Raw genomic sequence first — 27,269 nt, 5'->3', positions numbered from 1 at the left:
TTTTAAAACATTTCTTTCCTAATCCAACCTTTTTGTTGTTACAAAGACCTGTTTACATGAATGAATGAACAAATAAATAGTGTAAAACCACCTTAAAAACAATAAATGTTGTTGTAATGGTGAATATTTGAAAATCAATATCAGGTATTATAGTATGTTTTTTAAGAAATACTTTAAAAAAAATAATTTATATAATGTATATAGTATAGCCTGCCATCTGCTGGTTAAAATACTAAATACATTTAAAATGTTCATATTTTTCCTGCTTTTAACTTTAAAAGTGGCATGATGGAAATAAAATCATTAAGACCAGGGGGATTAGTTGCATCAAGGGAGATTTGCCACCATAGCTCCCTAAATTCCAATATTTCTTCCCATAGTCTACCTCTCTCGTCTTTTTTAACCTGTTCTAAAACCATGAAATGAAATTTAGCATTATGACAAGTTAAGGTGTGTTTATACAAAGCATTAGTTTCTTTTTTTGTGGATATCTCATATTTATGTTCATATATCCTTCTTTTTAAAACTCTTTCCGTTTTGCCCACGTAAAAAGCATCACATTCTGAGCATAGTCCAAGGTATACCACATCTTTAGTTTCACAATTGTTATAATCTATACTTGTGATCCATCTCTGTCTACTTTCCAGGAAAACCTTGTCCTTATCTATTATATTACTACAATACACACAGTGTCCACATTTGAAGGTACCCTTCCTAGTTTTATTAGATGTTTGGGGGCCTTTATATTCCAGCATATTTTTGAATGATTGTGAGTTTTTGTATACTACTTTAACATTATTGTTTAATATTTTCTGGTCCAAATCAGTTAAACTAATGAATTTAGTCCATTCTCTTTCAATAACTTGTTTTGTAACATTATTATTGAAAGCATTATATTCAAGAACTAAGGCATGTCTGTAATCCATCTCTTTGAAAGTGGGGGTATTAGTGTCTGATACTTTCAAACCACCAAGGTTTGCATTTAGGTTTCTATTACCAAGAATAGGTTTGAATCTATTTTCTCTCCCATTCAAAACTTCTTCATATATTTTATTAATGAAGTCTTGGGGGTAACCTCTTTCCAAGAACATTTAATTTAATAAGTTACACTCTTCCTTAAAATCGTCTTCTAAGGTGGTCATAAGACTACCTCGGACATACTGTCCATTCACTATATTATTTTTACAATAATAAGTATGTGCACTTTGAAAATGTAAAAATGAATTACAAAAGGTGGGTTTCCTGTATATTTTGGATTCAAATCTATAATTTCTTCTGTAAATTTCCACATCTAAAAATTGTAACTTTTCAGTGGAAACATGGAAAGTAAATTTAAAAAAAAATGAGTTGTTTCCCCCGAATGCACTTTAAATTCCTCCAATTGCTCAATACCCCCTGACCATAAAATGACTATATCGTCCAAAAATCTTCGGTAAAGTCTCCAACAAGAACAAAACCTAGAATCGAGAACAAATAGCTCCTCCCACCTAGCCAATACTAGGTTGGCATAAGTGGGGGCACAAGCAGCCCCCATAGCAACACCCTTGGTTTGCTTGTAAAATTCGCCACAAAAGTTTAAAAAATTATGTTTAAGAACCAAATCCATTAGGGATACACATACAATTTTGTCATTGTGAGTTGAAGTGTCTTCCCGAAATACAGCCTCCTCAAACATTTCCATTCCTTCTGTGTGAGGAATACTTGAAAATAGATCCACGATGTCGATGGTCACAAATATTAAATTGTCACATAAAACCTCATTGTTAATAACTTCAAGAAGATCCCAAGAATCTTTTAATATTGATTCCTTCTTAATCCAGGAATTTTTCAATTTACTATCCTCAAACTTAGCCAAACTATGTGTTTTGGAACCACAAGCTGAGACAATGGGTCTTAGGGAGGGGATCAACCTCACTTTTTTGAATCTTTGGTATTCCGAAGATAGAAGGGACCCTAGGCTTAGCAATTTTCAAAAATTCAAACTTTTTTTTGTCAAATAGCCCTTCAAAAAACATATCTTTTAAACAAATATCAATTTTGTTATAAGCAATATTAATTTCATTAATGGACACGTTAGTATATCCTTCCTCATTAAATAAAATTTCATTCATTTTCCCTTCGTACAATATATTATCCATGATGACTATTCCTCCCCCTTTGTCAGGTTTCATTATTCTAATCCCATAATTGTCTCTCAAAGTTTGTAAAATATTCATTTCCTTCCTAGTTAAATTAGGCTGGAATCCAACCTTATTATATCTATTTCTTAATTCTTTTTCCATAGTTTTTTCTAAGTTACCCAATTGTGGATGTAACGGTGGATTGAATATAGCTCTTCTCTTAAGTTGTTGATCCATGGTTTCCACCTCAGGTGTTAACAATAAATTTAAATTAATTTTTCTAAAAAACAATTTTATATTTAATATTGACTGTGTGAGGTCTCCCTTTTTGTAGGGAATATATTTAAAACCTTTTGCAAGCAGGCTAAAATGTTCTTTTAAAATTATAATACCACTAAAATTATTGAAGGTATGTTTGACACCATTTACCAAAATATCATTGTTAACTGTGTCATCACTGGGTGGGGGTTGTGGGGGTATAACCACCGTCTTTAATATTTCCCCCTTCTCCCCTCTTTCCATATAAAATTTCTTTCTTGATACCCTGGTTTATTCATAAGTCTCTCTGATCTACGAAGAGGGGGAAATTCTTCATAACTACACCCTTCTTCCTGAAAGTGATTAACATCCTCAGGGTTTCCCTGTTTATCATTAACCATTTTATTTCCATAAAGGTGTTTTAAAAAACCAGGGGCTCGTGGTTTGGGGTATACTGTACCATTTTTATATTCATCTGTATCTCGTTCTAACTTTTTAAACTTTCTTTGAATAGTTTCCCCACATCTTTCATCAATCTCCCCCCGATCTTAAAATATTTGTCCTTCTCTTCTCTTATGGTAAAAATCAGGTCTTCTTTTATACAATGATCCAATTCAGTTATTACTTTCTGCAAAGTAACTTGTAACCTACTGTTTTCCTTAATCATAAGTCCAACATATCTAACCCACAATTGTTGAACAGTTCTGTCAACTCTTTGTAAAAAACAGATCCATCAAGCACATTGTTGGGAAACTTAAAAACCCTCAGTCCCTTTGGGACAATTCCCCTACAAACACACTCGTTTAGGTATTCATTTTCTATTTCTAATGTCCGATACTTTAACATTAATTTATACAAATTGTCCAGTTTAACTCTGTAGGAATCAGCCACCACTGGTTGCCCATTAGAAACATTTTGTTTGAAAGAATACTTTTGCAATAACCAGTCCTTAATTTCTTTCGACTGTAAACTAGTCTCATTGTCATGGCAAACAGTACCTGAAACCATTCTGTTGGAAAATATGTTTTTTTGACCTGCTGGAACAGTTCTTCTTGTGTCGGTATTTCTCTCATTATTAATTCCACCCTCACAAAGAATTTCGGGCGTATTCGCAGCATTAAAAGAGCCCTCGCCATCTTTGTTTTGATCTTTCGATCCGTTAAAGCTTTTCCTTTGTTCACAATGAATGCCTAGTCCTTTCAACGCTTCCTGGACTTCCGCATTGTGAACACGTACATTATTACATAGTCCAACCAGGGATTGGGTTAAAGGTGTCAGCAGGTCTACCAGCTCAGTGAGTTGGCCAATTAGCTTTCTAGATTGTCCAAGATCATCCGCCCCTTTTAAACTTTTAAAGTTAAAAGCAGGAAAAATATGAACATTTTAAGTGAATTTATTATTTTAACCAGCAGATGGCAGGCTATACTATATAAATTATATTAATTATTTTTTTTTAAGTATTTCTTAAAAAACATACTATAATATCTGATATTGATTTTTCACATATTCACCATTACAACAACATTTATTGTTTTTAAGGTAGTTTTACACTATTTATTTGTTCATTCATTCATGTAAACAGGTCTTTGTAACAACAAAAAGGTTGGATTAGGAAAGAAATGTTTTAAAACACATGGACAAACAGGCAATATTAACTAACAATTTAACTCTTAATTTGGAGGTTGTGTTGATTAGGTAATTGGTTTTTAATAATTGTATATAAGGTCTGATTTATTCTGTAGAGGGTATCTGAAGAAGTCGGTTTGTTTAAGACGAAAACGCAATTTTGTTTTAAGGCGGTAATGTGTATTGAGTTTGTTGTCAGTGTAATCCTGTGGATTTAATAAAGTACTGTTGCTGACATCCGTGGCTCTAGCAGTATTGGCATTTTACTTCGTTTTTTGTTAAAGCTTAATGATGTAATGGGATCCTATCTCGCCTACATTCATAACTGATGGGTTCGACTCAGCCACTGTATACTAGAATGAAGTCTCTAATTGGCTGGGCTCCCAGAATGCACCACGCCTGCTTCCCCAGATCTCGTTTGCCGCTTTTCAAGATAGACGTGGTCTCGACTTGGCTGGAGCTAAGTGGGGTTTTTTTTAATTACTTTTTGGTCTTTTGACCTAGGGTTTTCTTCACAAATTTAACAAACAGCTGTTTTAACAGCTTTACGTGTGTGTGTGAACCTGTTTTGGTGTGATTGGTATTTTTTTCTACATACCGGGCAAGGCCCGTTTAAGTTAGAGGGCCCTTGCCCTTATTTGTATGTGGGTGTGTTGATTTTGTCTCTACTGTACGTCCTGATTTATCGGGCTAAGCCCATTTAAGTTAGAGGGCTTCTGCCCGTTTTGTGTTCTGTATCTCGGGCCAGTCCCGTTTTGAGTCAAAGGGCTCGTGCCCTACTTTAAGGTTGCTTTTCGTTGTGGGAAAACGGTTGTGTGATAGGATGTCAAAAGAGCAGAAGTCTGGTTTTAAAAAGTGCACCAAGTGCAACTACAAAATGTCTCTTACTGATAGCCATGCTGTTTATGATATTGTTTAGGACCGAAACATTTGCAGGAAACATGTAGTGTTTGTCATGCTTTTTCCTCTAGGGTCCTTCAAGAACGAAAAAATAAATTGATTCTTAAGGGCCTTATTAAGCCCTCCTTTGAGGAAGCTTTGGCTTCTCCTTCCTCTCCAGCTTCTAAAAAGAAAAGTTTGTCGGCTCCGACCAGTCTGTCGGAACCGACTTCCAAGAAGCATAGGTCGACCTCTTCTTCCTCGGCTCCAATGGCTTCGGAGCCTCGGGTGCAAGGGTCTGCCTCGATACCTCTTTCATCGGCTCCATTGGTGTCGGAGCCGCAGGTTGGGGGATCGAGAGGCGAATCACCTGCTTCGGCTCCTTTGGTCTCGGAGCAGTTGGAGGTGTGTAGCTCAGACTCTCCTCCCCCCGGCCCCGAAGTCCCCTATGGCGCAGATGCTTATTCATACGGTTCCGGATCCGGTGCCGATGGTGTTGGAGCCGTTTCGGAGCCGGTCCCCTGGTCTATCGGAGCCGAGAGAGAAGTCGTCTCAGCCCCCATCTATTTCCTCTAAATCCTCCAGGTTGTCAGACTCAGATTTGGACAGAGTTATCCAGAGGCTTTTCCAGTCCCCGGTTTTTGCAAAAATGGTATCGGCTCCAGCCCACTCGGCTCCGGAGCCGGTCCCCACTTCGACGCATTTGATTCCTCCTCCAACCTCCTCAGAGCCATTGGAGTTGGTGATGGTAGAGCGGAGCAGAGTTGTCCAGTCGGAACCGAGACTCCCTCGGAGCTTCTCTGTTCCGACCATCATTCCTACCCTGTCCTCGGCGTCAGGGTTCGGTACCGGGACTTCCTCGGTCGGGGCCGAGGGGAACACTTTGGAACTGGTAGCTTCGGTGCCTAGTCTTTCCCTCGGAGCGTCGGCCGCAGGGATTCCCAGTACCGTCGTGGTCTCTCAGCCAGTGTCCTCCGTAGAGTCTGGAGGTCCTGCTTTTGAGGCTATGAGGAGTGCGCTGGCCATGTCCTTGCCAGCTCAGCAAGTCTCTACCTCACTGTCCCTAGACTTGGGAACTGGTGCTTCTGGTGTGCTTCATTCCCACGACAGTGGGGCCCCAGGGCCTGAGGATACCCCCTTGGGGGGTTCCCTTCTCCCGGGAGGTCCTTCTGAATCCACTTCAGATGAACCTCCAAGAAAAAAATTGTGCAAGAGGAAGCACATTGACTCCCAGGATGAGTCTATCACATCAGATACTGACCTCGATGATGCAGAGGGGTCCCCTAAATCGTCCTTGGATGATGTCTCATTCTCAGATATCCTCGAGATCCTGAGACAGAGAGGCGATTGGCAGTCCAAAACCCTTTCCGCAGAGGAGTCAGTCTTCCTCAAGGCTTTTGGGGCCCAGCCCTCCGCCTCCTGGGTGTCTCCACCCTTCGATGAATTACTAGATTTAGTTTCTCGAAGGGTGTGGGAACACCCTGACACTGTGGAACCGGTGCCCGCCAGGCCTAACAAGTTCCTCTCAGTCCCTCCTCAAAAGGAATTTTTGACTAAAGGAGTTGCAGTAGATGCGATGGTGGTGGCATCTGCCACTCAGCAGGACGTGGCAGAGGCTTCAACGTCTATTCACCCTCCTAATAAGGATTCCAGGAGCATGGATAGGTACGGGAAGCGTACCCTTTCTTCAGCGGCCTTTACCCTGCGATCGCTGAATTATCTTTGTCATTTTACCAGGCTCCAAAGGGACCTCCTCAAAGAGTTAGATGAGTCTCTTACAGGTAATCTTCCTTAGGCGTTAGCCCAAACTGTTGGCACCCAGATGACTACCCTATCTTCGATAGTCAACTCGTCCATGAGGCTCATATCATATGCGGCCGAAGGGGCGAGTAGAGCAGCGGGAACAGGCGTGGCTCTTAGAAGACACGCCTGGTTACGCTTGTGTCCCTTTGCGGAGGCCTTTAAGTCTTCCTTCACCGACGCCCCCTTTGATGGGTCCTCCCTGTTTGGACCCAAGGTGAAGGACACTGACTCGGTGCGAGCAGGAGGGCAAGACCTTGACTGCCGTGGGGGCCCATTTTTCCGCTCCCTCTAGACCTTACCCCAAGGCCCAGAGAGGAGGGAAAATGTGGTTCAGGAAATCTCAAAGGTCTTTCCCTACTCCACCGAGTGTTCCCCCCTCTAGAGGCGGGGGGGGGGAATTCAGGAAGACGCCACCCCAGAGGCGGCAGAGGCCCCCGTAACTCTGGAGACCGCGATTCCTTTTGTGGTCCATCCTACGCTCACCGTCCCTGAGACGGGGCCCGACTGCGCATCTCTGGAGCCAGTCGGGGGTCGCTTTGCGGAACACCCGCAGGCTTGGGAATCTATCACCAAGGATCAGTGGGTGCTCCGAACCATAACCGGAGGCTATCTCATCCCTTTCATCAAGATCCTCCCTCTTCCTATCAGGAAAATCTCGGATGTGCCACCCAGTCAGCGGGATCAAGCAGCGGTCGAGGTTTCAAAGCTGCTAAGAAAAGGAGTCATCCAGCCTGTCCCCGCCGACCAGATCGGATCAGGAACTTACTCAAGACTATTTTTGGTGCCAAAAAAGACAGGGGACTTAAGGCCCATTTTGGACCTCAGATCATTGAATCGCTTTGTAAAAAAATCCAAATTCAAAATGGTCACCCTTCAGTTCATTCTCCCATTATTGGAGAAGGATGTCTGGATGTGCTCCATAGATCTCAAGGACGCTTACTATCACATTCTGATAAGTCAAGAGTCCAGGAGTCATTTACGCTTCCGCCTGGGATACAGTCATTTCCAGTTCCGAGCACTGCCCTTTGGTCTCACCACAGCCCCCAGGGTGTTCACCAAGTGTCTGGCAGTAGTGACAGCTCACTTGAGAAGTCTAGGATTCCAAGTGTTTCCCTATCTAGAGGACTGGCTCCTTATTGCCACCTCCAAGCATCTATTAGTTCGGGCGCTTATGACCACAGTCAGTTTGGGTCATTCACTAGGAATCACGTTCAATTGGGGAAAATCTGTGCTGCAGCCGTATCAGCGTATTACCTTTATAGGCGCAGAGTTAGACACAAGAAGAATGTGGGGGGGGGGCAGATCCCCAGGGACGCTCTAGCTCACAGTTGGCCCCCCGGTCTACTTTACGCCTTCCCTCCGATTCCCCTTCTCTCGAAGGTGATACAGAAGGCGATTTATCTAGGAAGCGACATAATTTTGATCGCTCCACACTGGCCTCGTCAGGTTTGGTTCCCCTTCCTTCTGAGGTATGCGGTGGAAGGCCCATGGTTTCTGGACCTGGTGCCCGACCTGTTAACTCATCAGTTGGGACAGTCTCACCCATCCCTCAGGTCCTTGAGGTTGGCCGCTTGGTTACTCCACTTCCAACCTTAGTCAGAGATAACTCTCTTTCTCCAGACGTCATCCACATTTTGTCCTCTTTTCACAAACCTTCCACTATTAAACTGTATTCCAGCAAATGGAAGAGGTTTGCTCTTTGGGCCCAGCAACGAGGTATAGATCCCCTTACTGCCCCAGTACCTCAGGTTTTAGAATTCCTGGCTTCTTTGTTTTATTTGGGCTCTTCAGTTTCCACAATTAAGTCCAACTGGCGGCTATCTCTAATTTACATGTCTCCTTTGAGCCTTCCTTAATGGCAAACAGGCTTTGCAAATCTTTCCTTAAAGGAGCGTGGCTCCTTCGGCCCCCAATAGCCTATCCTGTGCCCCCTTGGGACCTGAATATGTTTCTAGCTTCTTTAACTGCTCGCCCCTTTGAACCAGCAGCTACTTGTGATATCAAATTTCTATCTTGGAAAACCACCTTTTTGGTGGCAATAACCTCTGCCAAGCGGGTCTCAGAGCTTCAGGCTCTCTGTTCTAATCCTCCTTATTTGACCTTTCACAAAGACAGAGTGTCCCTCAAGTTAAATCCCTCTTTCTTGCCCAAGGTAGCATCCCCCTTGTGCATTCAACAATCCTTGGAGCTCCCTGTGTTTTTTCCCAAATTCTCCAATAGCGCAGAATATATTTTCCATCAGTTGGATGTTCACAGACAACTGCGTTTTTATTTAAGTAGGACCAATCAGACACGAAAGTCAGATCAGCTGTTTGTGTCCTTTGCGGAAAATAGGTTGGGTCAACTGGTGGCTAAAACCATAGCCAAATGGATTAAAGATTGCATCTCCTTCATTTATTCACAGTCCGGCAAAGAGCTACCCATCCCAGTCAGGGCTCATTCTACCAGGGCAATGGCTACTTCTGTAGCATTCCACTCCAAATTATCGATAGATGATATCTGTGCGGCCGCTACCTGGACTTCTCCGCACACCTTCATTTCTCATTACAAGATAGATGTGGCTTCTCGAGGTAGAGCTTCCTTTGGTTCCACAGTTCTCAGGAGTGTTTTCCAATGAGCCACCCGGGATTTAGGTGCTAGGGACGCTATCCCATCAGTTATGAATGTAGGCGAGATAGGATCCCATTACATCTTTTAGTTATGTACTTACCATAACTTCGGATGTATGGGATCCATCTCGCCTACATTCATACGTACCTGCCCTCCTTCCCCCTTCCCATTGGATTTAGAGGGAATGTTGCGACTTACTGAGTTTTTCTCTTGAAGGACTTTAGTTTGTTACAGTTGCTTGTATTTCTCTGTGTCTGGATGTAGGTATGAAAGCGAACAAACAAAATCTGGGGAAGCAGGCGTGGTGCATTCTGGGATAAGGGGTAGCCCAGCCAATTAGAGACTTCGTTCTAGTATATAGTGGCTGAGTCGGAGCTGATGGATCGGCTCCGAACCCATCAGTTATGAATGTAGGCGAGCTGGATCCCATATATCCGAAGTTATGGTAAGTACATAACTAAAAGTTAAGTTGTCTATCTCGCCTTCATTCTTGCTGGATGGTTCGGATGGTTCGGAGCCGATCCTCGGCTCCGAATCGGCCAATACTAAAGCTCGAGAGCTAATTCCACCGTCTCGATACTCCCCTATATCCCACAATGCTAGGCGGTAACTACTCAGATCTCGTTTGCGGTTAGCTGACGAGGTGCTTTTCTACCGGCTCTGGCAGGTTAGTGAAGAATTTAATTCTAAATTTTCAATTCTTAGACCCCTAGTACCCTTTTTTTACTGAAACCTTTAATTTTAAACCCCTTTTTCCTGGTTCGACAACTTTGTTGCCCTTTTTTCCCTCCTTTATTCCCCTTTAGTTTTAGGCCTTAGGCCCCTTCTAGTCCCCTTGTGTGACTGGTATTTTGTTTTTAATTAAGGCCTGTGTGTTTGTCTGTGTGTGTTTTCTTGGACCTTTTATTATGTCTAAGGAATCTAAGGTCTCAGGCTTCAAGAAGTGTGACTCGTGCTGTCAGAAAATGTCTCTGACAGACGGTCACACTTCTTGTGTATATTGCGTGGGACCTTTGCACCTGCAGGACTCTTGTGCTGTTTACCATGGTTTTAGCCCTAGAATCCTGCAGGAACACAAGAATAAATTAATCTTGCGTGGCTTATTAAAGCCGGAAGGCCCCCCGACTCAGTCGGTGTCGGGAAAGCCTTCTAAAACTTCCAAACAGTCGGCTCCGGTTTCTGAGTCGACTACTGGAAATGTAAAGTCTGCTTCGACATCGGCTCCGGCCGGAGCCGATGTTTCCAAGCCTCATACTGTTACCTCGGCTCTGGCTGGAGCCGAGGTTGATATAACTCCGTTGGCTCCGATACTTTTATCGGAGCAACCTTCTAGGAAGAGATCTAGATCCCCCTCTATCGGCTCCGTGCACTCGGCACCAGGATCCCCTCTTCTTTCTCAACGGAGCCATAGAACACATTCCTCAAGGTCTTCCAGTCTATCTGACCACGATTTGCAAAGGGTAGTGAGTAGACTACTCAAGTCAGAGGCACTGGCCCAAATGCTGCATAGCCCGACTCAGCAGTCAGTGGCTATTTCCGTTCCCCAATGTATTCCTCCTCCGACTCCTTTGAGTTCGGAGCTAGGGCTCGTCGGAGCGATGACTGTCGGTGCTTCGGATCCGATACCTTCCCTTTCGGCTCCGTTGTCTGCTCCGATCTTCTCCTCCTTGGAGGGATCTTGGCGCCGAGCTTCCCTCGTCGGCTCCGAGGGGGCGAGTGGCATCGGACCGTTGTCTGACCCCACTCTCCCTCTCGGGGCTTCGGCGCTGGTGAGTTCGGCTCCGACATCAGCCTCGGAGCTGTCCCTGTCGGTGCCGGGGGGGTCCTTGTCTCTTCGGAGCGGGGACCTCCAGCCTTCCCTGATAGGGGTGCCTTCGAGATCATGTGGAGCGTGCTAGAACCAGGGTCTTCCCCACAGTCAGCTCCGTCGGCCCCTCCATCTTCAGTGCCTGCGGTGATTTCTACCCACCCCCTTGCATTAGACCGCAGAGAGCCAGCTCCTCAAGTTTCCCCACTGGGAATTTCCTCCTCTTCCGAGGCCTCTCCTGACCCGGTAGGAGATCCCCCTAGGAAGAGGCAGTGCAAGAGGAAGCACATTGACTCCCCTGAGTCTATCACCTCTGACACTGACTTAGAGGAATCTGAAGGTTCCCCTCGATCCCCCTCTGAGGATGTCTCCTTTGCTGACATCCTTGAGATCCTGAAACAGAGGGGGAACTGGCCAGCCCTTAACCCTTCGGAGGATGAGTCAGTGTATCTTGAGGCATTTGGCTCTCGCCCTTCTACCTCCTGGGTGTCCCCTCCCTTTGACCCCTTTATGGAAGTGGTGGCAAGGAAGGCCTGGACGGCTCTTGATTCAGTGGAACCCACCTCGAGGAGGCCATCTAAGTTTATTACTGCCCCTAGAGATAAAGATTTTTTATCCAAAGGTGTCCCCGTTGATGCCATGGTGGTGGCTGCGGCCACTAAGAAGGAGTTAGCCGATCCTTCGGTTCCTGTCCATCCTCCTAATAAGGAATCTAGGACCATGGACAGGTACGGTAAGCGGATGTTTTCATCAGCGACCTTTTCAATGCGGTCGCTGAATTACTTATGCCACTTCACTCGTCTCCAGAGAGATTTACTCAAGGATATGAGTGAAGTGATAAAGGATCCTACAGCTGAGGGGTTCCAAGACAGAATGAACTCCCAGTTGGCAACCCTGAATTCCATCGTTAACTCCTCCATGCGGCTTATCTCATATGCTGTGGATGGGGCGAGTAGAGCCGCAGACACAGGTGTTGCCTTATGACGTCACGCCTGGATGCGGCTGTGCAACTTTGCGGACCCTTTCAAGGCGTCCTTCACCAATTCTCCCTTTGATGGATCATCCTTGTTTGGTCCACAGGTGAAGGATACATTGTCCAGGTGTGAGGTAGAAGGGAAGACTCTCTCTGCCGTAGGAGTCCGTTTTTCTACCCCTTCTAGACCCTATCCCAAAGGTCAGAGGGGAGGAAAGATGTGGTTCCGTAAACAATCCCAGGGAGTCTCATCTGACGCACAAGGTCGATTCCCCTCTAGAGGCAGAGGGGGGAATAATAATAGACGCCGCCCTAGAGACAGAGGAGGTCCGCAAAACCAGGGTAGCAGAGAAATGTTCTCTGATAAACCCTTTCAGCATCCCTGAAGGGCTGCCCGGCTGTCCACCTTCGGAGGCAGTCGGGGGAAGGTTATCCCTGTACCCAAAAGCCTGGCTTTCCCTTACTTGAGACAAATGGGTACAGTCGATCATATCCGAGGGTTACAAAATTCCCTTTATTCACATCCCATCACAACCCAAAGGATCCCTTCCAGACATTCCACCCATTCTAAGGGAACAAGCAGCATTAGAAATTTCAAAGCTGCTATCAAAAAGAGCTATCCAATCAGTCCCAGCAGACCAGCAGGGATCCGGAATCTACTCCAAATTCTTTTTGGTACCAAAGAAAACAGGGGACTGGAGACCCATATTGGATCTCAGCAACTTAAACAAGTATGTCAGGAAAACAAAATTCCGGATGGTCACGCTACAGTCCATTCTACCCTTCTTGGGTCAGGACAATTTGATGTGCTAGATAGATCTTCAGGACGCGTACTACCAGATCAAGATGAACAGACGCTCCAGAAGATTTCTCCGCTTCAGACTGGGAGACAGTCACTACCAGTTCAGAGCCCTGCCCTTTGGTCTCACTACAGCCCCCCGTGTGTTTACCAAATGCATGGCAGTGGTCGCGGCTCACTTGAGATGTCAAGGATTCCAGGTGTTTCCATATTTAGACGACTGGCTCCTTACTGCCACCACCAGACATCAGTTTCTTCTATCCAGGGACTTCACCATCCAAATTTGCCAAGCTCTAGGCATTTCAATAAATTTCAAAAAATCTGCTTTGTCGCCTTGTCAATCTATTACCTTTATAGGCACCACCTTAGACACACTCAATCTTTCAGCCAAACTCACAGAGCAGATAGTGTCAGACATTCGGAAACACGTTTCCCTTCTCTTACAATGCAACAAAGTCAAAGCCAGACTAGTTTTGAAGGTGTTAGGACTCATGGCAGCAGCTATTCCCCTTCTCCCCTTAGCTCGCTTCCACATGAGGATTCTCCAATGTATGCTGTTTACTCAATGGTCCTTCCAACAGCTCCCGATGTCCCATACCATATTGATAACTCAATCATGCAAGAATCAACTGTCTTGGTGGATCACATCACCTCAGGTTCTCCGAGGAAGACCCTTCACTCCCGCCCCCCCAGTTGCCACGTTGACAACAGAGGCCTCCCTGATCGGGTGGGGGGGGGCATTATCAGGGCAGGACAGTCCAAGGCACGTGGCAACCTTTCGAGTGCCACTTGCACATAAATGTCTTAGAGATGAGAGCAGTGCTTTTAGCGTTGCAAGCCCTTCACGACTCTCTTCCCACTGGGACTATTGCAATTCAGACGGACAACCTGTCCGTAGTGTGGTACATCAACAAACAAGGCGGAATCAGATCATACCCCTTATGTCGAGAGGCACTCAGACTTTGGCAATGGGCGATCTCTTCTCAGCGTTTTCTGATAGCAACGCACATTCTCGGGAAATCCAACGTGATTGCAGACAAGTTGAGCAGGGCAATTCTCATGCCCCACGAGTGGTCTCTAAAGAAATCAGTTCTAGAAGTATTCCTAAGAAGGGGCCACCCTTGCTGCGATCTTTTTGCTACTCCCCAAAACAGCAAGTGTCACGACTTCTTCACTCTCTTCCCATTACCAGGCCATCCCACCAGAGACGGTCTAGTCCACGATTGGCCCCGGGGACTTCTATACTTCTGTAGGGAGGGTGGCCTAATGGTTAAGGTGTTTGCCTTACAAACAGAAAGTGCAGGGTTTGAGTCTCACAAGGGATAACTGGCTAGGCTTAAAATGACTCGCAAAGGCACTTAGCTTAGTACTAATCTATGAATCTATGAATCTATATGCCTTTCCCCCTTTTCCACTGATATCTCAACTAATTCAGTAAGCCATCGCTTTGAGAGTGACAATGATCCTCATTGCCCCTTACTGGCCTCGACAGATATGGTTTCCGTTTCTTCATCGTTACCTTTTGGAGCAGCCTTGGCATCTGGACCCAGTACCAGATCTGTTAACCCACCAATCGGGTCAGCTGCACCAATCCCTGCATTCTCTAAACCTCACAGCTTGGTTTCTCCGATTCCGACCTTAGCCAGGCTTCCCTCAATATCTCGCTCGGTCCGAGATATCTTGATAACCTCTCATAAATCTTCTACCCGGAAGATTTATAGTAGCAAATGGAAACTCTTCTCTTTTTGGGCAACATCAAAAAACATAGATCCCTTTACTGCACCTATCCAGTCTATTCTAGACTTTCTAGCGGAGCTCTTTCATTTAGGATCATCTGCATCTACCATTAGAGTTCAACTGGCTGCCATATCTAATTTTCATGTAGGTGTCTCGGAGTCTAGCATCATGGCTCACAAACTCTGTAAAGCCTTTTTAAGGGGCGTATTTCTTCTCAAACCTCCAATCAAAGATCCCCCGCCTCAATGGGATTTGAACTTGGTTCTGGCATCTTTAATCCTTCCCCCCTTCGAACCGGCGGCTTCATGTTCTCTGAAGTTGCTTTCTTGGAAGACACTTTTTCTGGTAGCTATAACTTCAGCGAGAAGGGTATCCGAACTCCATGCTCTGTGCAGTCGTCCTCCTTACTTAGTGTTCCACAAAGATAGGGTATCCCTCCGTACTAATCCATCCTTTTTACCTAAGGTTTCCTCTCAAGCAAACCTAAACCAAATTATTGATCTCCCTGTCTTTTTCCCTAACTATTCAAACAGGTCGGAACAAAAGCTTCATTTTCTGGATGTTCATCGCCAACTTAGATATTACTTAGACAGGACTAAACAATTCAGGAAATCTGATCAACTGTTTCTGTCATATGCGGAAGGGAAATTGGGCCTTCCTGTTACTAAAGTATCCCTCTCTAGATGGCTCACCTCTACAATTACCTTCATCTATGAGATCAGACATCAAAAACTACCTTCAAGACCTAGAGCTCATTCAACTAGGGCATTAGCTACATCCGTAGCTTTTCAGGATAGGCTGTCAATAGATTCCATTTGTGCAGCAGCCACCTGGGCTTCTCCTCATACCTTCATTTCACATTACAAATTGGACATGGTCTCCAGAAACCGTGCCAACTTTGGTTCCACTGTTCTCAAGAGTCTGTTCTGATAGGCCACCTGGGATAAGGTGCTAGGGACGCGGTCCCATCCAGCAAGAATGAAGGCGAGATAGACAACTTAACATTAAGAAGTTATGTACCTACCATAACGTTCCATGTTAGTTGTCTTCTTCTCCCCTTCTTTCTTGCGTCCCACCCTCCTTCCCCCAAGCCTGGACAGACCGATAGGAATTCAGTTTGTGATCTTCCTCTGGAAGTCGTCATTCCCACACGTTCTTCCACCTCCTTTTCTCCTTTCTTAGGTCTGCGATACCTTTCACGCAGGTTGTTATTGAGGTGGGTTTCCCTTCTCCATTCTATGGAGACTAGGGTTGCTTGGTATAGCTATCAAACGAGATCTGAGTAGTTACCGCCTAGCATTGTGGGATATAGGGGAGACTCGAGCCGGTGGAATTAGCTCTCGAGCTTTAGTATTGGCCGAGTCGAACCATCCAGCAAGAAAGAAGGCGAGAAGAAGACAACTAACATGGAACGTTATGGTAGGTACATAACTTTTTATTTTATTTATTCCATCCTTTTCTTATTTGACTATATATATATATTCCTTAAGTGTTTCACTTCATCTCTGAATACATTTGATTTTTTTTTCTCTGAATTACTGGTAGCCATCTCCTGTACCAAAGCTGAAACTTGAACAGCTTTTTTCTGAACAGCTGTAAATTTCTTTTCAGGCAAAGTTTTTTTCTTCTCCTTTTCTAGTTGATTTTCTCTTCCTTTCTCCACATTTCATCTTTGCCGGCATTCATATATTGTAGTCAATAGCTAGTAACTAAATTGCACTCATATTGGTAGCCTTTACTGACCTCTTTTTCTTAATTTCACTTTGCACACTGGGAGAGCTGTAATTAACTTGTTGATCAATGTGTACCTATCTTGGAAGTCAAGTTCGCCTATACTGCTTGGCAAGCTTCTCTTTGTTTATACCCATGTGTAAAGTTGCCCTAAAGGAAGAGTGTTTTCATATTTGTGTCCAGTATTTAAAATGTTTGAATGGGACTTCGGTAGTTACTTGTGAAACATGGCTGTAGCCTAAGGACTTTCTAGACTGGATATTAATATCAATCTCGTAAGTTTTTGGGATTTTGTGCACAAATGTTTCTTCTCATGTATTTATTGTTAGGAAATAATGTAACTATTTTATAAGTCAGGAAAACTAGTTTATTCTTGTTGAGCACAGTTGTTTAACAGGCCAGAGGGTAATGGTGTGGGCCTTCAGGGGCATGGCCCTGTGGATGTTAGAACTGAGATTGTTTTATAACTAGGCAAAATGCATCTCAGAAATTCAGTCACATTTGTTTAAGCTGCTGTAAAGCTCCCCAACAAAGTTTTTCACTAGTGTTGGGTGCACATATCACAACTTTTTGAATGATAGTTAAAAATCATGATATATAATTATTTTGTGCAATACTGAACTGTGTGAATATCAATGAAATTGAAATTCTGCCTATATTTTTCCTACACACAACTGTGTAAGTCTGTTTTTCCCGTTTTCCTTTTTTAGCTTGAAAATGAGAAACTAAGTTTGAAACTTGAGGAAGCAATAAAAGAAAACAATGATTTAATGAATGAGTAAGTTACTTTATTTTCACATTTATTTTACATTTCTGTATATGTTGTGTGTGTTATTTTATTTTATTTTTTATTTATATCTGTAAGCAAAAGAAAATGTGCTTGGGTTTATGTTGTTCTGTAAATCAGTCCTTTATGTTGAACAGTATGGTTTTACTGTGCAGACACTAGGAAACATAGCAAATATGTCAAGGTGATATGCTTCTCTATTGGTGCTACTTTTGTGGTTCATACCTCTTAACCACTGGTAATATTCCAGTAATCAATAGAATAGCTGCCAGGTTCGGAGCTGACAAGCGGAAATGTATTACACAAATAAATGAGTTAAAATATTCAAAACAACGTATGTAAAATATAAAATTAAGTCTGAATTTAAAATCGTACAGGTCACAAACAGTCAGATAAGCACTTTCATCTACAAATTAAATAGACTTCTTCAGATAATGCTATGATGTCATGCAACTCTTATAAACCTTCAGTCATGTGACTAATACATAATCAAAAAGAAACATTATTCCTTAAATGAAACCTGCTATAAATGAAATACTTGATAGTAGTGGTCGATTAAGTGCAAAATGGTAACAGTACACACCTAAACCAAAAGAATATATCCAAACAGCCACAATATATTGTGACGTATAATTAACTTTGTCACTACATGCTGTATATCTAATGTTCATACAATATGCGATGGCACTTGAATCAAAAAGTATAATATTATATTAAATTGTCAAGAACCAAGAGCATAAAAATAAACATATTAAAAGCACTTTTGCCATTTGAGAAAAGGTGCCCTAACAATGATGGCATTGAAAAAAATGAAAAGAGAAGAGAAACTGGAGAAGGCAGGCCCACCTGTCCAAACATTCAGAGGGTTAAAGTTCTCCCAGTCAAGAAAGTGTAGGCCCCATCCCATCCTTCTCTATCAGGAGCCTCACAGTTAGATGTTACAGTATTATCTGTCCATTCTCCAAAGAAGAGTGATCCTGATAAGTACAGCATATTGTTTGAGTTCATGGTAAGGATCACCAGGTAGTGATCTAGGTTGACAGCATCAGATGTGCCACCTACCTTGCATCTTCTCTGAGAAAACGTTCAGCTAGGGCCCTTGTGTGTGGATCATAGACACCAGAAAATGTTTAGATCCTATATCATTTTCATTCGTTCCTCAACAAATGGGTTCGGATCCAATCCTCAGATCTGACTTGGACACTTTCCCTAGATTCTAGGATCTGACTCTTGACCTTCTCCATTGTGCCCCTGACCACTGTATTACCTCAGATCTCATTTGCAGCTCTGCAATCTGGTTGGGAAAAATCTTTTCTTCTTTGTCAGGTTTTCTGCATTATGATGTTTTCTTACAGTATGACTGAAAAGCCTACTGGCTTTAAAAAGTGCCCTTCCTGTGGGCACAGGGTTTCACAGATCCGCACTTCTTGTGTTTGATAACACTATTGAAGAAAACTGGAGAGTGAGCAGGAATACAATATTTTCATACAGGCTGCTTTTTCTGACAAAGATGCACGTACAAAAGCATTTATTCTGTTCAGTTTAGCTGGTTTTAGTGGCCATTGAAAGCGAGCATTAATTTGTGTATGCACCTGCTGTGTTTGCAGGGGAGGGGGATGACTGCCATATAGTGGTACCGGCTGAAATGAGGGAAGACCCTGAATGCTTAAAACGTAAATTTAGGGAAATGTGTACCCCCCCCAAGCAAATGTTACAATGGAAAGGCACTTATTTTACACATGGGATCAAAAGCCTGGTGAAACTTCTGCAGCATGTATAACTGACTTGAGAAACAAGGCTAAAATGTGCAGATTTGGTGATTTGCGAGATGAGTTGATAAAAGACAGTATTTTGCTTCGAGACAGTGATTTAACGTTAAATAAGGCCATTGAGATTTGTCAGATATACGAGCTTACAGAAAAGCACACAAGTATGCTTACAAATGAGAGTAGCTGTGGAAGGCAGAATGACAAAGCTCATGTTGATAGTATGCAACACATAGTTAAAAGAAACAGGCCCAAGCACATGGCAGCTACTGCAGGTCCTGTAACAGTCTCTGAGAAACCTCTAATGTTTCCAGCAAATTCCAGGGCATGCCCAGTGAAGCATAAGGGTGAGTCAGCAAAGTCAAAACATGTGACCTACCCAGCTTCATAGTCAACTGATGTAATTGTGGTGGAAATCACAAACCCAAAAGAGAAAAGTGCTTAGCTTTTGGTCAGCAGCGTCATTCTTGCTATAAGTGAAATCATTTGAAAAGATTTTGTAAATCAAATAAGGCACAATGTTAAGTTGTCAATCTTGCCCTCATTCTTGCTGGATGGGTTCGGAGCCGATCCTCGGCTCCGACTCGGCCTATACTATAGCTCGAGAGCTATTTTTACCGGCTCGAGGCAGCCCTATATCCCACAATACCATGCGCTAACTCCCCAGATCTTGTTTGCCGCTTCGCTGCGAGGTTGCGTTTTTACCGGCTCAGGTTAAAGAACTTTTTGTGTAGTTTTTTTTAGATAAAAGGTTAGATTCCCTATCTAATTATATTCCCCATTGTATTACCTAATCCTAAAATCTTATTAGCTAAAAATTTGTTAAGCCCCCCCCCCCCCCCTTTTAGTCAGACTTATAGACGGGCCTTCTGGCCTTAGCTTTTCGATAGTTTTCCTATAGTTCTGTTTTTTAGTGCGTGTGTGACTCAGTCCTTTAACTTCTCCCCTTGTGTTAGACTTTGAGTGTGAGTTGTGAGTGCTGACTGTGTTGACTCTTAGTGTCCACCATAATGTCTAAAGACACTTAAGATTTCAGGATTCAAGAAGTGTGACTCGTGCTGTCAGAAGATGTCTCTGACATACGGTCACACTTCTTGTGTTTATTGATCTGAAGTAGTTACTTCATTTGATCTGCAACCTGTGGGATTCGGATCCGACCTCGGATCCGAGCCGGCAGCTTTCCAAGCTTCAAGATCCGAGCTCCTAGCTCCTCCCCCTACCCATAATCCCATGCTACCAACCACATTACCTCAGATCGTTTTTTGCCGCGGCTAAAGACGGTTGCTTCTCTGTGAAGAGCTCGTAGCATTTGGTGAGCTTGTTCCTTTTTTCTCTCAAAACTTAAAAAATTTCTAGTTAAATTTGTGTGTGTGTGCTGTTTTAATCAAAACCCTCCTTGTTTAAAAAAAAAAAAACTTTTTTAGTTTTAAATTGTCTCTCCCCCTCCCCACCTTAGTGTTTGGGTGTGTGTGTGAGAGGATAATGGCTGAATCAAAAGCTATTTTTTCAAAGTGTACTGAGTGTGGCCACAAGCTTTCCCCTGCTCATGGCCACACTCAGTGCGTTTTGTGTCTGGGGGCAGTACATTTGTCGGAGGCCTGCTAAATCTGTGCGGCCTTCAACCCTCGGGCACTTAGGGACAGGAAGAACAAGCTGATCCTGGCGGGAAAACTCCCTCAGGAGTCGGCTTCTTCTTCCTCTCCCAGCCGGACCCAAGCTACTTCTGTAGCTTCGGCGCCGGCCACTCCGGTAGCTGTACCCGGGACTCAACCTCCCCTTTCAGGTACTAGCTCTGTGGAGTCTGGGTCTTCTTCTCATAAGGAGAAGAAAAAGCATAGAGAGAGGGAAAGTCATTCTACTAAAATACGGGCCGAGTCTCATCCCTCGGCTCTGCCTGAGAAGTTACTTAAGTCCCCTGAGAGGGTCTCCGGATCCTTGTCCTGTCGGCTCCATTCTCCTTCTTTTTCTCTGGAGCCAGAGGAGGAGGATAGGTCTCCCACAAGGTCTTCGAGGCGGCCTTCCCGGCCTGCCTCGACTACCTCTTCGCGGTCCACTAGAAGCATCTCCGAGGCAGACATGGATCGGATGATGCGAAGATTTTTGCAGACCCAGATGCAGATGGGGATGCTCTTGCCTCCCCCCCCTTTGGGAGGGACGGTGGCCCCCATCTTTGCCCCGATAGCTCCTTCTCCGACCCGATTTCGGGTCTTGGAGTTGTCGGATCCAGGCCCTTTCGGATCCGGGGATACGTCGGCACCGACAGGATTGGTCTCTTCGACGCCGACTATGCCTTCGAGCTTGTCGGATCCAAGCTCTCAGGGCCGAGGGTTGAGCATCGGATCCGAGGGGGTGGTTGTTTCTTCGGCACCGATTGGGTCGGAGCACGCCACCTCGGATCAGATTGCTTCGACTCCGACCCGATTGTCTCCTCGGAGCCGAGGAGGTTGCTTTTTCAGGCTGGTGATGGCGAATCTCCGTCGGCTTTTGAGGTGGTTGAGAGGGTACTGTCGAGATCTTCCAGGTCCCCGATCGGGCCTTCGGATCCACCCATGCCCCCACTGTATCAGGGTCTGTCTTCCATCATCTGTCCATCTGGACAGCCTGCCCAAAGCCTCCAGTTAGTTCCCAGGGAGGAACAACACCCGGTGGACGAGCCTTCTTCGGACAGTCCCACCGAAGAGGTACCTCGAAAGCACCAGTGCAAAAGGAGGCACCTGGACTCCCCTGAGTCCATTACCGCGGATACGGATTTGGAGGATACGGAGGGTTCCCCAAGGTCACCCCCCGAAGATGTCTCATTTGGAGACATCATGGAAATGCTGCGTATAAGAGAGGGGTGGTCTGCCCAAAACCTCCTGGGCCGAATCCAGATTTCTGGAGGCCTTTGAGGCAGGCCCATTTACCTCCTGGGTGTCCCCCCCAGCCGACCCCTTGGTGGACTTGATTACCACCAGGGCTTGGAAGGAGCCCGACACCGTGGAGCCTATCCCTAGATGCCCGGATAAGGTCCTCAGCCCTCCTTCTGATAGACCTTCTTGGTCCAAAGGTGCACCGGTTGATGCTATGTTGGTGGCGGCTGCCACCAAGAGAGAACTTGCCCAAGAAAGTTCCTCGGTCCATCCGCCGGACAAGGAGTCCCGAGCATTGGACCGGATTGGGAAGCGGATGTTTGCGTCAGCAACCTTTGCCATAAGGTCGCTGAACTACATGGCACACACTATCCGGCTGCAACGTGACCTAATCAAAGAGTACGCTGCAGCCCCTCCGGAGTTCATGTCGGTCTCGGACAAGAAAGGTTTTGAGACTCGAATGGCCACTCTAAAGTCCATCTCAAATACAACTATGCGGCTTCTTTCTCATGCCACGGAAGGAGCCGCTAGAGCCAGCGGAGTGGGAGTAGTCTTAAGACGGCACTCCTGGCTCTGCCTCTGTGACTTCACGGATCCCTTCAAGGCGTCCTTCGCGACGCCCGTGATGGTTCAGCCTTATTTGGCCCAGCAGTTCGCGTCACGCTTGTCCAAAGCGAGAAGGATGGGAAGAGACTGTCGGTTGCCGAGTCCGCTTCTCTAACCCCCAAAGATCCTTTTCTGGGAATCAGAGGGGGCAAAAGAAGCTGTGGTTTCGAAAATCTCAGCAATCCCATCCTGCTACGGACAACTCATCCTCTAGAGGCAGAGGAGGACAAGGTGGATGCCGGCCCAGAGGCAGAGGGGCCCGCAACCGGGTCGAGAGAACCTTTCTCGGAGGGACCCGCGCAACAGCCCTGAGGGCTTACCCGACTGTCCCTCTCTGGAGGCAGTCGCGGGGAGATTGTCGGAGCACCGATCAAAATGGGAGTCCATTACAAACGATCGATGGATGCTCCGGATTATATCCAGAGGTTACACGATACCGTTCTTGCACCCCCCCCAAGCCCAAACATCTCCCCGATGTTCCACCCCATCAAAGGGAGTTCGCAACTTTAGAAATTTCGCAGTTGCTAACAAAAAGAGCCATCCAGCCCGTCCCCCCAGATCAGTCCGGATCGGGTTATTACTCCAGGTTCTTTTTGGTGCCAAAGAAAACAGGGGACCTCAGACCCATTCTAGACCTTTCGTCCCTGAACCTGTTCATACCCAAGGTACCCAAGGAAAAGTTCCGGATGGTCACCCTCCAATCTATTCTCCCCCTTCTGCAGGAGAACGACTGGATGTGCTCGTTGGATCTCAAGGACACGTACTACCATATACTAATGGACAGACGGTCCAGGAGTTTCCTCCGCTTCCGGCTAGGAGCCCGTCATTATCAGTTCAGGGTTCTTCCATTTGGCCTATCCTCAGCCCCCAGAGTGTTTACCAAAGTCATGGCAGTGGTAGCAGCCCACCTGAGACTCCAGGGCATTCAGGTGTTCCCTTACCTGGACGATTGGCTCCTCACCGCCCCCAACAAGCATCTTCTGGTTACAGTGAGAGACTATGCCCTATCTCTGTTTGCTCAATTGGGCATCTCAGTCAATTTAAAGAAGTCCTGCCTGTGCCCAACTCAAGCCCTAGATTTCATAGGGGCCAGGTTGGATACTCGAATCTCCAGAGTGGTTCTCACACCGACCAGAATAAACAGTTTGTACCGCCAAGTCTTGGATATTCTTCAGAGCCCAAACCCCCCAGCAGAATTAGTCCTGAGGGCGTTAGGATCTTTGTCGGCGATAGGCCTTTCTCTATGCCCATCTACGGATGCGTGTATTACAGTGGACTCTCCAGGTCCAATGGTCTCTGTGGAGTCTGGGTCTTCTTCTCATAAGGAGAAGAAAAGCATAGAGAGGGAAAGTCATTCTACTAAAATACGGGCCGAGTCTCATCCCTCGGCTCTGCCTGAGAAGTTACTTAAGTCCCCTGAGAGGGTCTCCGGATCCTTGTCCTGTCGGCTCCATTCTCCTTCTTTTTCTCTGGAGCCAGAGGAGGAGGATAGGTCTCCCACAAGGTCTTCGAGGCGGCCTTCCCGGCCTGCCTCGACTACCTCTTCGCGGTCCACTAGAAGCATCTCCGAGGCAGACATGGATCGGATGATGCGAAGATTTTTGCAGACCCAGATGCAGATGGGGATGCTCTTGCCTCCCCCCCCTTTGGGAGGGACGGTGGCCCCCATCTTTGCCCCGATAGCTCCTTCTCCGACCCGATTTCGGGTCTTGGAGTTGTCGGATCCAGGCCCTTTCGGATCCGGGGATACGTCGGCACCGACAGGATTGGTCTCTTCGACGCCGACTATGCCTTCGAGCTTGTCGGATCCAAGCTCTCAGGGCCGAGGGTTGAGCATCGGATCCGAGGGGGTGGTTGTTTCTTCGGCACCGATTGGGTCGGAGCGTACCGCCACCTCGGATCAGATTGCTTCGGCTCCGACCCCGATTGTCTCCTCGGAGCCGAGGAGGTTGCTTTTTCAGGCTGGTGATGGCGAATCTCCGTCGGCTTTTGAGGTGGTTGAGAGGGTACTGTCGAGATCTTCCAGGTCCCCGATCGGGCCTTCGGATCCACCCATGCCCCCACTGTATCAGGGTCTGTCTTCCATCATCTGTCCATCTGGACAGCCTGCCCAAAGCCTCCAGTTAGTTCCCAGGGAGGAACAACACCCGGTGGACGAGCCTTCTTCGGACAGTCCCGCCGAAGAGGGACCTCGAAAGCACCAGTGCAAAAGGAGGCACCTGGACTCCCCTGAGTCCATTACCGCGGATACGGATTTGGAGGATACGGAGGGTTCCCCAAGGTCACCCCCCGAAGATGTCTCATTTGGAGACATCATGGAAATGCTGCGTATAAGAGAGGGGTGGTCTGCCCAAAAACCCTCCCTGGACGAATCCGTATTTCTGGAGGCCTTTGAGGCAGGCCCATTTACCTCCTGGGTGTCCCCCCCAGCCGACCCCTTGGTGGACTTGATTACCACCAGGGCTTGGAAGGAGCCCGACACCGTGGAGCCTATCCCTAGATGCCCGGATAAGGTCCTCAGCCCTCCTTCTGATAGACCTTCTTGGTCCAAAGGTGCACCGGTTGATGCTATGTTGGTGGCGGCTGCCACCAAGAGAGAACTTGCCCAAGAAAGTTCCTCGGTCCATCCGCCGGACAAGGAGTCCCGAGCATTGGACCGGATTGGGAAGCGGATGTTTGCGTCAGCAACCTTTGCCATAAGGTCGCTGAACTACATGGCACACACTATCCGGCTGCAACGTGACCTAATCAAAGAGTACGCTGCAGCCCCTCCGGAGTTCATGTCGGTCTCGGACAAGAAAGGTTTTGAGACTCGAATGGCCACTCTAAAGTCCATCTCAAATACAACTATGCGGCTTCTTTCTCATGCCACGGAAGGAGCCGCTAGAGCCAGCGGAGTGGGAGTAGTCTTAAGACGGCACTCCTGGCTCTGCCTCTGTGACTTCACGGATCCCTTCAAGGCGTCCTTCGCGAACGCCCCGTACGATGGTTCAGCCTTATTTGGCCCAGCAGTTCGCGATACGCTTGTCCAAAGCGAGAAGGATGGGAAGAGACTGTCGGCCGTCGGAGTCCGCTTCTCTAACCCCCAAAGATCCTTTTCTGGGAATCAGAGGGGGCAAAAGAAGCTGTGGTTTCGAAAATCTCAGCAATCCCATCCTGCTACGGACAACTCATCCTCTAGAGGCAGAGGAGGACAAGGTGGATGCCGGCCCAGAGGCAGAGGGGGCCCGCGCAACTTCGGGTCGAGAGAACCTTTCTCGGAGGGACCCGCGCAACAGCCCTGAGGGCTTACCCGACTGTCCCTCTCTGGAGGCAGTCGCGGGGAGATTGTCGGAGCACCGATCAAAATGGGAGTCCATTACAAACGATCGATGGATGCTCCGGATTATATCCAGAGGTTACACGATACCGTTCTTGCACCCCCCCCAAGCCCAAACATCTCCCCGATGTTCCACCCCATCAAAGGGAGTTCGCAACTTTAGAAATTTCGCAGTTGCTAACAAAAAGAGCCATCCAGCCCGTCCCCCCAGATCAGTCCGGATCGGGTTATTACTCCAGGTTCTTTTTGGTGCCAAAGAAAACAGGGGACCTCAGACCCATTCTAGACCTTTCGTCCCTGAACCTGTTCATACCCAAGGTACCCAAGGAAAAGTTCCGGATGGTCACCCTCCAATCTATTCTCCCCCTTCTGCAGGAGAACGACTGGATGTGCTCGTTGGATCTCAAGGACACGTACTACCATATACTAATGGACAGACGGTCCAGGAGTTTCCTCCGCTTCCGGCTAGGAGCCCGTCATTATCAGTTCAGGGTTCTTCCATTTGGCCTATCCTCAGCCCCCAGAGTGTTTACCAAAGTCATGGCAGTGGTAGCAGCCCACCTGAGACTCCAGGGCATTCAGGTGTTCCCTTACCTGGACGATTGGCTCCTCACCGCCCCCAACAAGCATCTTCTGGTTACAGTGAGAGACTATGCCCTATCTCTGTTTGCTCAATTGGGCATCTCAGTCAATTTAAAGAAGTCCTGCCTGTGCCCAACTCAAGCCCTAGATTTCATAGGGGCCAGGTTGGATACTCGAATCTCCAGAGTGGTTCTCACACCGACCAGAATAAACAGTTTGTACCGCCAAGTCTTGGATATTCTTCAGAGCCCAAAATCCCCAGCAGAATTAGTCCTGAGGGCGTTAGGATCTATGTCGGCGGCGATAGGCCTTTCTCTCTATGCCCATCTACGGATGCGTGTATTACAGTGGACTCTCCAGGTCCAATGGTCTCTGTCGACCCATCCTTTGGACATGCCGATTCCCCTGAGCAGGGCATGCAGGGGCTCCCTACTTTGGTGGCTGCAGGCAGAACAACTCAAGGAAGGGAGACCCTTTGTGATTCCCCCAGTCGAAGCCACATTGACCACGGACGCTTCCTGCCTCGGGTGGGGCGGGCATTATGCAGGCAAGTCAGTCCAAGGAACGTGGACTCCTCTAGAGACTGCATTGCATATCAATGTCCTAGAGATGAGGGCAGTGCTATTGGCGTTGCAAGCTCTCCATCACCTTCTACCTCTGGGGACTATTGCAATCCAGACGGACAACATGTCCGTGGTCTGGTACATAAACAAACAGGGAGGAACCAGGTCTTACCCCCTGTGTCGAGAAGCCATGAGAGTGTGGGAATGGGCTATTTCCACCAACCGCTTTCTGATAGCAACGCACATTTCGGGACGGACCAACATATTAGCAGACAGCCTAAGTCGGGTATTTCTCAGCCCTTACGAGTGGTCTCTGAATCCCTCTGTCGCGAAACAGATATTCCACAAATGGGGTCAACCTCGCTGCGATATTTTTGCCTCTCCCCTAAACTCAAAATGCAGCGAGTACTTCGCGATAGTTCCCCCCAAAGGGGAATCTCCCAGGGACGCTTTG

The 27,269-nt window shown here is 46.4% G+C and overlaps 1 protein-coding gene across 1 annotated transcript in view; it reads left to right on the top strand.

Annotated features, from left to right (window-relative positions):
• LOC122805772 (synaptonemal complex protein 1-like) overlaps nt 1–27,269 on the top strand; it is a 2,217,039-nt gene that overhangs the window by 862,226 nt on the left and 1,327,544 nt on the right. The window contains exon 4 of the mRNA XM_044076040.1: nt 17,054–17,121. Within this exon, the coding sequence (XP_043931975.1) occupies nt 17,054–17,121 (68 nt within the window). The remainder of the gene's footprint in view (nt 1–17,053; nt 17,122–27,269) is intronic.

The sequence above is a fragment of the Protopterus annectens genome, chromosome 7.part0, assembly GCF_019279795.1.
Source record: "Protopterus annectens isolate FY-2018-M chromosome 7.part0, PAN1.0, whole genome shotgun sequence".
In the NCBI taxonomy this organism is placed as follows: domain Eukaryota; kingdom Metazoa; phylum Chordata; order Ceratodontiformes; family Protopteridae; genus Protopterus; species Protopterus annectens.
This window is presented reverse-complemented; position numbering and strand designations above follow the sequence as displayed.